Here is a 15,106-nt window from a genome sequence, read left to right as displayed (position 1 = left end):
GCTGTACCCGTCCGCTTCGCTGGGCATTTAAAATTAACATTATTATTTCTCACCCCCACAAAGATTCTCATCATTAACGCCCCCACAACTGGTGTAGGGAGTCCAACACTCATATAAATATTAGCCTATCCATTAATTACATGTATTTTCTACATGGATACCAAGTTTCAAGTCAATCGGATGCATGGTTCAGTAGTTATAACGGAACTTCCGTAAATACCACTGTAGATTTATATAATAGTATAGATATTATCTTTGTGATTCGATAAGGCGGACTGTGCAGTATGGGAAACGGAGGAAAGAGACGCTCTGGACTTGTGGTGCTAGAGAAGAATGCTTGGAATAAGAATGAACTTTAATGCTAGCTGGTAGCTTTGATGGTAGCTTTCATAGGACCCTCAGCTCTGGACCCCGGATCGGTACTCCACGAACTTTTGGCCTGGAGGAGAAAAAATAGTATGTGCACCGCGGGAAAAAAGTTGGACATCTCATCGGCTCGGATGGCAATTTTACACGCGAGAGGAAATGTCCTACTTTTCTCCCTTGGTGCACAATGTAGGTACTATAGCTTAACAAACCTTTCAAACCTTAGTCGAAGAAGTTGCTAAGCTAATTTTATATCAAATACATAGTCTCAACGAGTCGTATATAAAAAAAAAAATGTAATTTCTAATAATAATCACGTAACAGCTATTCCGTATGCAAATTTTTTAATTTTTTTTTATTTTAATAATATTATTACACAACGTTCACGAAAATCATAATTGTATATCTCTCTAAATTACAAATTTAAACTTGCGAAATTATCGCTCGCTTACAAAAACTGCAAACTAAATATCTCATAGAGAACGATGTGTATTTTTAATGCGCTTTTATTAGATTCATATGTATGTTAGCTTATATTATATAATAGCTTCCTTTACCGGTGGTAGGACCTCTTGTGAGTCCGCTCGGGTGGGTACCATCACCCTGCCTATTTCTGGCGTGAAGCAGTAATGCGTCTCGGTTTGAAGGGTGGGGCAGCCGTTGTAACTATACTTGAGACCTTAGAACTTATATCTCAGGGTGGGTGGCGCATTTACGCTGTGGATGTCTATGGGCTCCAGTAACCATTTAACACCAGGTGGGCTGTGAGCTCGTCCACCCACCTAAGCAATAAAAAAAATGTTATTTTGTATGTATGTTAGTATGTAACAGAATCTTTGAACATGATTTTGAACCCCTTCAAAACGTCGGATTAACTCGAAATTTGGCATACTTATTAAGGACCGATGACAATTCAATATTTTAAATAATTTGTTCCGTTATACTTACTTACTATACTTACTAGGATAATCAGGATTTGCGATTTTTTGTTTTCCTGAGACCCGGAGTGTCTGCGTCAAGGCCAAGATGGGAAAGTACCAGGCGCGCCGATCACCTATTTCTCGGATAAGTTAAAGACCAAATTGAAAAAATTTATATTAAACTAAAAATAGAAAATAAATTTTAATAAATTTGAATTAAAAATAGTGTAAAAAAATGATTTTAATGTTAAAAAAAGCGTGGGCTGCATGGTATCAATAGTTACTAATACTTAATATTTTATGAACAGATATGAATAGAAGGGTTATTTTGATAATATCCCTGAAAAGCCCACCACGCTATTTTTTAACAATAAAATCATTTTTTCTTACACTATTTTTAATTCAAAATTAATAAAATTTATTTTCTATTTTTAGTTGGATTTTCTATAAAAGCATTCTTTTTTTGGTTTTTTTTTTAAACTATTATTAATTGATGGTAGTTATTCACCGCTGTAACTGTATCTGTCGCATCGAAACAAAAACATTGGAATTAAATTTCTTTTGTATTTAATAAAAGTCTAAATGTAAATTCTAAGTCCTAAATCTAAATCGAATTTGATTTTAATTTACGATTCCTAGTGGCCTAAAAGATAAGACGCTCGGTGTAGTCGTATCGAGCGATGCGACCATGCCGATGTTCGAATCCCGCAGGAATGTTTTTCTAATTTTTGTAATGAACTGCGTACCAAGCTCACGTTCACGAATGGCTTCGACGTTGAAGAATTAGCAACGTTTTGCAAAACTCAAACTCTTTACAATTATATTTTCCATAATTACTGATGATAGGTCGTATTGTTAACCCGCGCGGATAGGTACCGCAATGAAGAGTGCGACAACCGCTGTGCAACACGGTAACGGTACTCAAATTTGCCATGTCCCAACACTTATCGGCCGATGAGTCGTGAGCTCATCTACTTATCTACACACGCTACCATCATGTATGTGTTCCTGTAAATTTTCGGCTATCTTATTTATACTAGTCGAGGCCTAAAGGATAAGACGTCCGGTGCATTCTTATCTAGCGATGCACCGGTGTTCGAATCCCGCAGGCGGGTACCAATTATTCTAATGAAATACGTACTCAGCAAATGTTCACGATTGACTTCCACGGTGAAGGAATAAACATCGTGTAATAAAATTCAAACCAGCAAAATTATAATTTGCGTAATTACTGGTGGTAGGACCTCTTGTGACTCCGCGCGGGTAGGTACCACCACCCCGCCTATTTCTGCCGTGAAGCAGTAATGCGTTTCGGCTTGAAGGGTGGGGCAGCCGTTGTAACTATACTGATACCTTAGAACTTATATCTCAAGGTGGGTGGCGCATTTACGTTGTAGATGCCTATGTGCTCCAGGAACCACTTACCACCAGGTGGGCTGTAAGCTCGTCCACCCATCTAAGCAATAAAAAAAATACCTTATTTACCATTAGGGTAATTCTCTGGTAATTCTGACCATTTATTGCCATTCCACTCGGAATCGGTAACTGAGTTACTGGGTCCCACTTCGGTTTCCGGTGGCGCTATCATTATGAAGCATATCTGGTATTCAAAATCTGAACGTACTTGACATTGTATCATATGGTTTTCCGTCATCTATAGCAAAGAAAAAGATCCAAGCTAGGTGCGAAACGTTTATGAAAAATTTGCTATTTTTACAATTTTTTTAAAATATCTATATATATAAAAGAAATTCGTGTTAGTTACACTATTTATAACTCAAGAACGGCTGAACTGATTTGGCTGAAAATTAATGGGGAGGTAGCTTAGGATCAGGAGAAGGACATAGGATACTTTTGATCACGTTTCTGTGGGATGTGACATAAAATGTGGTATAACAAAACGCAACAGATATGGAATAACAAAACGCAACTGACAGCTAAACGTAATGTTTTTTTTTTTTTTATTGCTTAGATGTGTGGACGAGCTCACAGCCCACCTGGTGTTAAGTGGTTACTGGAGCCCATAGACATCTACAACGTAAATGCGCCACACACCTTGAGATATAGTTCTATGGTCTCAGTATAGTCACAACGGCTGCCCCACCCTTCAAACCGAAACACATTACTGCTTCACGGCAGAAATAGGCGGGGCGGTGGTACCTACCCGTGCGGACTCACAAGGGGTCCTACCACCAGTAATTACGCAAATTATAATTTTGCGGGTTTGATTTTTATTGCACGGTGTTATTCCTTCATCGTGGAAGTCAATCGTGAACATTTGTTGAGTACGTATTTCATTAGAAAAATTGGTACCCGCCTGCGGGATTCGAACACCGGTGCATATCGTTCAACACGAAGGCACCGGACGTCTTATCCTTTAGGCCACGACGACTTCAAATGTAGTTTATGGTTAATTGTAGTAAAATTTCGAAGTTGACCGGTTGATGTGTTTATTTCGAGTTTCGTTTAGCTTATTGTGCCGAGATAGGTAATCATTAAGAAAGCCATGCCGCGACCAACACGATCAAATCTTTCCCGACGAAACCGTAATGCAACTAGGATTCGAAACTTTGCGAGTGAAAGGACTGAAGAAGAACAAGAAAATATAATAATAATAACTAAAATACATGGCCAACAAAGAATCATTAAAATACTTGCTTTTTTAATTTACATTAATTATCCAAATAAAAAATTGACCTTGATCAAAAGTCTGCTCATTTATTGTCTCTAAGTCGGAACAAAGTTCGCGGGGGTCGCTAGTTTATCATATATTTTATTAGTGGTGCCTGCAGCTATGATATGACCCATTTAATGGACATGGACATTAGCAATGTCAGTAGCACAGACAAGCCGCCGGCTGCCGCTAAGTCTTCGCAGACCTCGTTTGAAGAAGAACTTGACATAGCGCTCGAGAAACACATTTTTAGTAAACATACTCTAGTATAGCTGGTTCTTTATAAAGATAGAATAACTAACGACCTGACGGCTCACAAAAACAATGGCATCAATGCCGCGCTCTTGTTTAAGAACTCGTTTCAAAACGCAGCATTTCTACGCGAAAATTGTATCCCGAATATCAAACAATAGAATCGAAAATGTCCTCTTTATAAATGAATATAAAAAAAGTTAGTCTATAAAATCGATTCACTTCAAAAATTTAAGTACAAACATTACAAGAGTAATTCCCTTTCGCGTTGCTAGGTGGGAGCTAGTGTATATAACGCATGGCGTATGGAACGCACTCACACAAGTCTTCGGCATCATTCGGAGACCACAATGAAGTACACGGTGAGTGTAGTGTGTCTACGTGAAAAAATATATATATACTTTATTTTTAATACGGAACTAAAACTATCAAAATACGCGGAGAGTTCTTTTCTAAGCAATTTAATTAGTATCATGTTTGATTTTCGTGTTTAGAAAAAAAAATAGGCTTCAAATAAATTCAGTGAGTGTACGTTGAAAAAAATAGTTGTTTAGCGTTAAATATTTGAATTAGTTTGATTATTTGAAGAAAACGTGTCGTTCCATTTAAATTCCATTGGAAGTAAGTGTAAAATAAAGCGCGTATTTAAAATGATATTCAAAAATATTTATGTCACAGAAAATTAAATGAATTCTAATCTAAATAAATACGTTACTCACGGATAGAAAAACTAGCTACACAGAATTATTATCAGAGTTTAGTACTTAACAAATGATTTATAAAATAACTTATTATTACAAAAAATCAATATGTATTCGTTGTTTTCTATGTAAATAACTAAGTGCTTTATTCGGTTTTTTTTTATGTACACGACTTTATTAATTTGCATTTCCAAAATTTGTAATACTCATGTCGTAACAAGCAATATACATAATATATGTATATAATGTAACGTTCTAAAGACTCTCTCCGTTTCTGTAATAACGCATTTCCTAGCAATTAACAGGTACATTTTCACTTTTCTTATATTATGTGGTGTTTAGAAGAAAGTGAAAATGATTTAGAATTAAACGCATAGGAAGTGTTAAGATGTTATGAGTGAACGAATTTCCAACGGATGCATACTTTGAGTAATAATGAATAAGGTCGGTTCTTAGATTTTTACGAGTCGTAGATAAATGTAATTTTAATAATTGAATATGCAATTTCGATAAGGGCACATGTCGCATATTTTGTTCAAATACGTTTTTTCATATACATGTAGTTTTGAGGCTTACCTAGACCCATTTTATAATAATTCCTGTAATTTTCAATTAACACTAAAATATATCTCAAAAGCTAATATTTTAAATTTTATACTGCTTTAAAAAATAATCTTTTTTTTTCATTTCCTGAACATTTTACATTTTCAGAGATGCGTGCCCTTTTCGAAATTGCATATTCAATTATTTTGACGGTTTTTTTTTAAATTTAGTTTTTCGGATTATCATTTCCGACTCTTCGTTCGACTTTACAGTTTTCGTGGTCACAAACCACTGTGATAACTGTGCGGTTGAAATAATTTGGGAGCCGCTTCTAGTGTGAATTGCATTGATGTATTTTAAAGTTGTGTGAGTCTAGGAATTCGTTCTAGTTCCCTTATTATATTGACAACTGAAACTTTATACTAATAGTTTATTTTTGATCTTCATGCGCTTGTAAAAGCTTTCTCAAATATTTATTCTGGGCAATTAATTTTACATAACTACACAGTTTGCTTGGTTTCTTCTAAGGATGTTCAATTTTGAAGGTTCGATTTATATCAGTTAACTTATTCGATAATCTATTGTCTAACATACATTCCTTTAACTATTTATTTTGGTAGGGCGTTTTATAAGATCGCACGGGTAGGTACTACATCCCTGGCCATATCTGAAGCGATGCAGTAATGGGTTCCGTCTTTCCAAGTCTATCCACCTCCAGAGGGAACAGTTGTTTTACTATAGGTGATTTCGGCTGCTATGATGTCTGTGGGTTGTTGATATATTTGGAGGACCTGGTAAATATTTCTATAGTTTAAAGAAATAAAGCCATCTATTTACCTTTGAAATAGAGATTTGTTTCTAGGTACTAGGTTTACTGGTGGTAGGACCTCTTGTGAAGCAGTAATGCGTTTCGGCTTGAAGGGTGAAGTAGCCGTTGTAACTATACTGAGACCTTAGAACTTATATCTCAAGGTCCAGTAACCACTTAAAATCAGGTGAGCTATGATCGTCTGCCCATCTAACCAAAAAACAAAAAAAGACCCCTAAATGTCTCGACATTTTTAGGTTCATGGCTGATTAGTCCAAGTGAACAGGCAATACAAGCGATACGTATATCCAATCGTTAATATTGCTCAACCAAAAATTTTGCTTTCACACTCACCGATTGGGAAACATTGTGTTTTGAAAGTTTTATTTTTCCCGTTCGTGATACAAAATGTATCAATGTAGGTTTTTATGATTATTAAAATGTAGATCAGAATGATTTGGTGTAAGCTGTCCGCGTACAGAGTATACTTATGTGTTGCGCGCCAATTTAGCGTGCAATGAACATTCTAGAACGAAACTGCAAATGTCATAACTCATTTAGACAAGTTGTTGATTGGGTCATAGTGATTTTCAATTTGATAACTAGCTAAAGTATGAATAGATTGGGTTGCAATGAAAATTTTGTTTTGTTTGGTATTGTTAAGTGACAGTTCCTTCTCATTGATGTAGTCAGATACTCTTGTCTACTAACACTCCTTAATTTAATATTTAATGTATAATGTGAATAGCTATACTCTCTGTTTTGGCTTATCGAATACGATACTAAATTATTTTCATAATAACGCAGCGCCGATAAATAGAAAACGCTAGATAATCGCACAGTAAAAACAAAATAATCTATAAAGTGATATAATTTAATGCGGATTCTTTATTTTGTGTAGCAAATTATGATTTTATATTTATGATAATGAAATAAAATAAGTGTATTATAGAATTTTTTTAGGCATTAATCACAGCGCATTTGGTCCTATCGTTGTATAATCTATTTGCAGCTCTTTACGTATTTCAGCCCGAATGACGTCACATGAAATTGGGTTCAGTGTTTTTTGTGCAGTAATATTGTGTATAAAGTAGTCCTTTAATTAAAGTGCGCATTAATATAAAACTTTTTTTTTATTGCTTAAATGGGTTGACGAGCTCACAGTCCACCTGGTGTTAAGTGGTTACTGGAGCCCATAGACATCCACAACGTAAATGCGCCACCCACCTTGAGATATAAGTTCTAAGGTCTCAAGTATAGTTACAACGGCTGCCCCTACCTTGAAACCGAAACGCATTACTGCTTCACGGCAGAAATAGGCAGGGTGGTGGTACCTACCCGCGCGACCTCACAAGAGGTCCTACCACCAGTAACCTGACGAATTTGCTAACATATTTTGCCCTAGCAAGAGTAGTGCTTCGCAGAATCTACCGTGGGATCGGAAAAGCGACCTACTAAGATGATCTGCCGTGAAACTCAATCGGCTGAGTCTTTGGGTCGACAATTATCAATATAGCAATTCGTTTGTAACGGTATAGCATTTGACACACACACACACACACACACGCATGCATTCAATTTATTTATTGTCAAACTTTTGTTCTTGACGTCTGTGGTCAAATTGAGAATAGATTAAATATTGTTTGTCTTTATTAATATTTTTCTATAGTGTAGTCTTGGCGTTGAAAATACAATCATAATAGTGTACAAACTTACAATTCCAATTAATTATAGTCGAATTTCGACTATTGCGGGAACTCTAGTTAAAAATAATTAGATGTGTATATTGCCATTGAAGAATTACGTCAAACCGACGCATATTAATTATCCGATCGATTTGTTATAATTTGCGATGCACGCGCAACTGTTGTGCGATACTTTAATTGACCATACGTAACGCATCAAGAGAGCTTGTAGCATCGCGCTTCGTAACACGACTTACCTAATTATAAGCGGCTATGATACATTTTTTGTTTATGGTTGGCAGTATTCTCTTCGTATAAATAAATAATCTATCTTCACGGTATAAGCTCGCGTTTTATTATTATTTATTATTATTTACGGCGTATCGAATGATATACAGTTTTCGTGGACTGAATACAGTTAAATTTGTACTACAAACTGAGTACCAAGAAAACTGTATAATTAATTGGTTTTAATAGAAAAGTAGTTTTGATTGCTTTGTAGTCTTGTTATTGGGTTTTCAATGTTTTATTGTTATTACAATATAATTATTGGTCCGATGATAACACAAAACAAAATGGAAATCGCATGCTATTAAACCAAAGGTGATCATTTATGAAAATTAAAATTTATATTTCTGCTTGTTTACGATCGAATACTTTTAGAATGTTTATTCGTATTTTGATTCGAGTTTTTTTTAAATTAGATTAATCGGGTTTTTGTGTAAATTGAATATAAATTTATAATCACATATTTATTAATTTTCCGAGTCACAGACTTAGAACGAGGCTAGAGGTTTTGAAGTGTTCGACAAGGAATCTATCGTATTATTAATGTGCTTAGTGCGAGTATTTTAACGTTCTCGATAGCGTAAAAGTTAACTTAACTTTGTATGGAGTAGGAACATTTCCCTTCGTTAGCCGCTAGGGGCGCTGTTCCAACTCCATACAAATTTGAGTTAACTTTTACGCGATCGAAAACGTTAAAAAACTCCCACTAAGCACGCAGTTCTGTTTCATCACTGTCTACTCGTGTATCACGTTAATGTTGGTTTCCGATCCGGTGGTAGATTCTGCGAAGCACTGCTCTTGCTAGGGTCAGTGTTAGCAACACTTCGGCTTGAGCCCCATGATCTCACCTACACACGTTAGGGTGAAGCTGAAATAGCCTCTCAAGGCTATCAGCTTAGGTAAGAAAAAAAAGGCTATTTTTGTTTACCTATCCTTAATATACTATAGTAATTTATTGTACTATTACTTTTAAACTAACAAATAAAGATCGAGTGATAACCGCGAGCCGCGGTAACCGGTTATGAAACAGTTATTAGTCCGTCTCGGTAAAGACGAGTTCTAAATACGTATTACCGGTATTAACGATGCGTGCTATTGAATGATTCGTGCATTAGGTCCGCTCGCATGCGGACAGACTCATGTAATCTTTGTGTTACGCAAATTCAGTGAACAGTGTAAGTGAATTCTCAAGATTCCCGAGAAAGACTCATACTTCTGCATGGTAATCTTATTATTTTTGTGTTCTGCTCTCGACATCGCCCAAAACACGTCATTTCGGATCCTCCCGATCCACTAACGGTGCTTTTAGGCAACACAAGCACCGGTCATCGTCCTCGTCGAATCCGTCGCTTGCGATGAAGGGCTCGACGAGTAAATTAACCCACAGACAGCCCACTGAGCTTCTCGCCGGATCTTCTTAGTGGGTCGCGTTTCCGATCCAGTGGTAGATTCTACGAAGCACGGCTCTCGCTAGAGTTCGTGTTAGCAACGTTGTCAGGTTTGAGCCCCGTGAGCTCACCTACTATTTAAGGTTACGCTGAAACAGACTCTCAAGGCTATCAGCATAGGTAGGAAAAAAAATGCTCTGCTCCCACTATCTGGGATTAGCATAGCATGTCCTCTTTTTCCATTCAACCCTATCATACGTCGTGCACTCACAGCGTTCTCACTCATACCCTCTTTAACTCAGACCGTCCAAGTCTTTTGTGGACGAATTTTGAATGTTAATATCGAGAGGTGAAATGTCATTTGGTTTAAGTGACATTTCAGTAAATACGTGACATTTATCTTTGTAATTAAACGTGCGTTTTATTTGGTATTAGCATCAACAATTCGATGTTTTTTATTGAACATATTGAACTTCAATTAAGTTTACTTCATTTGAATATAGCCAAAGAAGCTGTAAAAATTATTAATAATATTATTAAATTATTAATTATTAATTGATATTTATTGTCCTCATATTTTTTCCAAATTTTAACCTTTAAATGGCTCTCCTGTCAAATTGTAAAAATGTCGCTTCGACCAAAATAGCCTTTCACTTCTCGATATTATAAAAAAAACAACACTTTTACACGTCGTAAATACGAAAATAATTTAACGATCGTGTAATTCTTATTATTGTTAATGTTACGAGTTCATAAGCGTATGTATTTCAAAACAGTGAAACGAATCATGAGAAGACTTTTTGGGCCGACAGCCCACGGAACACGCTTCTTAAAACGGCTGTACGTTTTGCAAAATCATCAATAAACAGTTTCTAATCGTAATCAGTCCAAACGGCCATCTTGTTTGTTTACACAATATACGTGTGAATATTTAAGAGAGGTTACATAAAGCCTATTTTTGTTTTGTTTTTTTCATTTATTTTAATTGCTTAGATGTGTGTTCCGATCCGCGTTTCCGATCCGGTGGTAGATTCTGCGAAGCACGGCTCCTGCTAGGGTTCGTGTTAGCAACGTCGTCAGGACTCCATTAACAGTGCTTTTAGGCACCACAAGCACCGGTCACCGTCCTCGTCGAACCCGTCGCTTGCGACGAAGGGCTCCACGAGCGAACTAACCCATAGACACAGCCCACTGAGTTTCTCGCCGGATCTTCTCAGTGGGTCGCGTTTCCGATCCGGTGGTAGATTGTCGAAGCACGGCTCTTTCTAGGGTTCGTGTTAGCAACGTCGTCAGGTTTGAGCCCCGTGAGCTCAACTACTAGTTAAGGTTACGCTGAAATAGCCTCTCAAGGCTACCAGCTTAGGTAGGAAAAAAAAAAGTTAATTGTGGGCGTCGATTTCCGTTGTCTCTTGTCTATGGAACCCAGCCGTGAGTTCAATGTCAATAAAAATAAACTCCTATACGGTTTAAGGTTCGTAGTAATTCTCGAATTCGCTATGGTGGATTAATTGCTGCACTTTCACTGCTCACGTTTGCTAAGTCACACAGACTTCACGTAAGAATGCACATTCGGGACAAACGTTTAAAAGAATGACTCATTTTAATTAATTAATTACGACATTACTGAGCGCGGTATGGAACGCTGTCAATTTTGTATTTTTTTTTTCGCCCATTTCTTGGCCTGCACGGTTTGTGCGTCAGCCACGCAAAAAGGTTAGGAAGTAAGTGTGTTACTCGATTTTTTTTTTTTTTTATTGCTTAGATGGGTGGACGAGCTCACAGCCCACCTGATGTTAAGTGGTTACTGGAGCCCATAGACATCCACAACGTAAATGCGCCACCCACCTTGAGATACAAGTTCTAAGGTCTCAAGTATAGTAACGACGGCTGCCCCACCCTTCAAACCGAAACGCATTACTGCTTATTTATTTTTTTGGATTGGAAATTGGAACGGAATTTAGAAAAGGATCAGGTAAATTTAGTTTAAAAGTAGGTACATAAATGTTTACAATTTTATATTGTTATGAAAAATGAAACTATCTAAAATTCTATATACATCAATATTGATGTTAGACAATTTTGTATTATGAGAAAGGTAATTTAAAATTCGCTTTTGTTTTATGACATTCAATTATAATAAAATATTTTTTATATATAAAAAAAGGTTAGATTTTAAATCTTATTTGCATCCAATTGTTATTGGTTTTACATTTACTTAGACCGCCTATTTCTGCCGTGAAGCAGTAATGCGTTTCGGTTTGAAGGGTGGGGCAGCCGTTGTGACTATACTGAGACCTTAGAACTATATCTCAAGGTGTGTGGCGCATTTTACGTTGTAGATGTCTATGGGCTCCAGTAGCCACTTAACACCAGGTGGGCTGTGGGCTCGTCCACACACCTAAGCAATAAAAAAAAAGACAAACTCCACTTTTTTCTCTATGGCTCAATAAATAAGTCCAATCTAAAATAAACCTGATTTGTATGATGTTTAATAACTTTATTCAAATATAGTCTGCTGTTGATGACTATTATATTCATATTGATACATTTATAATATGTCATTTAACGCCTTAGGCATTCTCGACCGGTCGACCAAAATATTGATGTCGTTCTACAAATAATCTCTCCTTATGTAACAACAAATCTGCATGCTCTAAAATTCATTTAGGCTTATAATTTCGTAACGCAACTTCGTTTCTTTAAATACAATCTAATAAATATTTCCTGTTTAGAAATTTATTTATGAAACCTTAAAAATTTGTAAGAATATTCAAATGTTTTACATAATGAACGAAATTGATTTAATTGAATATGTTTAAGCGCATTTCGAATAGAAGTTTTTAATGTACGCATTTAATGCAATTACGTAAAACTATTACGAATGCAATTAAAAAAAAAAATACGAAAAAAAATTCCGGATATGTAATTAACAGAACAGTTGTAATTGTAACCTTCGCATTGTTGTTTTGTAAGGCTGTCGAAATTTTTGCAAAACACTAATTGGACGCACGCGTATTAAGCATAAGAGAGAGCATAATTCGAGTAACCAGGAAGCTTGCGTTACACAACATGCCGCAATAGTTTTCAAACAATAGCCAACAAGAATTTCTCGCGAACGCCAATAAAATAAAAGGGGAAAGTATCTTAGTATGCCGAGAGGCGAACTAGATCACTTTTACTGCTACACACGAGTATTTATTATTCAATAAGCGTTAATCTAAATCTACGGATCAATTCTTATGTTTCCGTTACTCATTCGAAATTTCTATTATTGAATGAACATTCTAGAAATCGTTTAAAGTCTTCGATGAAGTTTCTTTCTGAATTTTCTCAACATACCTTCTTCTTTTGTTTTCAGGTTATTTTGGTGGCATCGTTGGCCGTGGTTGCCTTTGCCAAGGAGGAGAAAGGCACACCGAAGGCAGTCGAAGAGAAGAAACAAGACAAAAGGGGCATCTATGACATAGGATCTTATGGAGGACATAATTTCGGAGGTAGCGATGAAGGCTACGGCGGTCACGAAAGCTATGGAGGACACGAAGGTATCAGCTTCGGTCACCAAGAAGGACACGACTTCGGAGGCGAAAGCTACAACTTAGGCGGACATGGAGGCGGCGAGTACGGCAGCAGCGGCGGCGACTGGAAGCCAATTGCCAGCGAAGGCGACTACCACCACGGTCATCATGAACACCACGAGCACATCAAAACTGTTGAGGTGGTAAAGAAGGTGCCTGTTCCGTATACAGTCGAGAAACACGTCCCCTATACCGTCGAGAAGAAAGTACCCTATGAAGTGAAAGTGCCCGTACCTCAGCCCTACACCGTTGAAAAGAAAGTTCCCTTTACCGTCAAGGAATACGTCAAATACCCCGTATACGTACCTGAGCCCTACACCGTTGAAAAGAAAGTGCCTTATGAAGTCAAGGTCCACGTTGACAAGCCTTACGAAGTCAAAGTCAAAGTGCCCACTCCCTACACCGTTGAGAAGAAAATCCCTTACGAAGTGAAAGTGCCCGTTCCCCAGCCCTACACTGTCGAGAAAAAGGTCCCAGTTCCAGTGAAATACGAAGTTAAGGTGCCCCAACCATACGAAGTCATTAAGAAAGTGCCTTATGAAGTTAAAGTACCCGTCGACAGGCCCTACAATGTATACGTGCCTAAGCCTTACCCCGTTCATGTTGAAAAGCCCTACCCAGTGACCGTACACAAGCCAGTGCCCTACGAAGTTAAGGTCCCTGTTGACAAGCCCTACAAGGTCGAAGTAGAGAAGCCCTACCCGGTCCCCGTTAAAGTGCCAGTACCAAAACCTTACGAAGTCATCAAGAAAATCCCTTACACCGTCGAGAAGAAAGTGCCTTATGAAGTCAAAGTGCCTATTGACAAGCCCTACCCGGTCTACAAGGAGGTTCAAGTGCCACTCGTCAAAGAAGTTCCTTACCCCGTCAAGTACCACGTCCCTATCTACTTCAAGAAAGAGGAGGAACACCACCAACACCACCAACACCACGGATGGCATTGAGATTTATTAAATCTGTTAGCTCTCACACCAGTACCTTGTAGGCTAAGTCGAATAAAAAAAAAATGTGATTTTTTAAGTATTTTTAGTGTTTACTCGAAATTTGGTCGCTCACGATTTTATGGTTGTGTTCTGTGTATTAATTGGCTGTTGTGAGCATTATTTAATGCGACGTTTTCTCTGGTATACAGATCTCGGGAGTTCGTTTCCGAGACGCGAAGTTGTGTAGTTGTAATCTGTTATTACTTTGTTAGCTTTTACATGCTTGTTATTAATACGTATTAGAAGTACACGTTACTTTATTGAGGCTGATTCGAATAAAACAACGTGAAACGATGTTTTAGTCTTTTATTTATAAGAATACTGGCTGACCCGGCAGACTAAAAAGGAATCCGTCTGACAGGGGACACATCAAAGGAAAAACAAAATTGTTTGCTTTTATATAATTCCGATCATTTCCATATTTATCTACCTTTTAAACCTTCCCTGGACTTCCACGAATAATTCGAGACCAAAATTAGCCAAATCGGTCCACCCGTTCTCGAGTTTTAGCGAGACTAACGAACAGCAATTCATTTTTATATATCGACGCTTGAAAGGCAAACGTGACTAAGTGACAATAACTGCTTTGTACATAAATGATAGGCAATAACCATATTCGATGTGCAAAAAAAATGTATTTCTAGGTCTATTAAAATAATTTCAATCCTACAGCTAGATTCGTTAAAACAGAATTTGTTTCAGGTATTTCAACTTTAAATTAGTTTACTGTAAAGTTCACGCAATGTCGCTTAGTCATGTTTGCCTTTCAAGCGTCGATATATAGAAGATTAACGTTTATGTTAAACGCATTTCTTTTTTTGTGCTACCGATTCGCATGGTGGCCTAAAAGCTAGCTACGCGTGGATGGGTTGGTGAGCTCACGGGCTCAACCTGAGAGAATTGGCTAACATTAGCCCTAGCAA

At 37.2% G+C, this 15,106-nt stretch overlaps 1 protein-coding gene across 2 annotated transcripts; it reads left to right on the top strand.

Annotated features, from left to right (window-relative positions):
* Nucleotides 1–4,429: 4,429 nt before the first annotated feature.
* On the top strand, nt 4,430–14,477 carry Vajk4 (chitin-binding protein vajk4). 2 transcript variants are annotated; one of them, XM_028174831.2, is made up of 2 exons: nt 4,430–4,574; nt 12,984–14,477. In XM_028174831.2, exons 1-2 carry the CDS (start codon nt 4,518–4,520, stop codon nt 14,142–14,144), a joined length of 1,218 nt encoding a protein of 405 aa, XP_028030632.2. In that variant the 5' UTR covers nt 4,430–4,517; the 3' UTR covers nt 14,145–14,477. The 2 variants fall into 2 exon arrangements, with proteins under 2 accessions (XP_028030632.2, XP_028030633.1); XM_028174832.2 differs by lacking the exon at nt 4,430–4,574 and adding an exon at nt 9,368–9,459.
* The last annotated feature ends 629 nt before the right edge of the window (nt 14,478–15,106 follow it).

The sequence above is a fragment of the Bombyx mandarina genome, chromosome 28 (assembly GCF_030267445.1).
Source record: "Bombyx mandarina strain Sakado chromosome 28, ASM3026744v2".
Classification (NCBI taxonomy): Eukaryota; Metazoa; Arthropoda; class Insecta; order Lepidoptera; family Bombycidae; genus Bombyx; species Bombyx mandarina.
Note: the sequence above shows the minus strand (reverse complement) of the source record. Positions and strands in the feature narration are given on the sequence as shown.

What these genes read in the sequence shown, in the direction of transcription:
- Vajk4 (XM_028174831.2), top strand. Translation starts at nt 4,518, where the DNA reads ATGGAACGCACTCACACAAGTCTTCGGCATCATTCGGAGACCACAATG. An exon ending in AGACCACAATGAAGTACACG is followed by an intron (nt 4,575 to 12,983) that starts GTGAGTGTAGTG and finishes TTTTGTTTTCAG; the next exon opens with GTTATTTTGGTGGCATCGTT.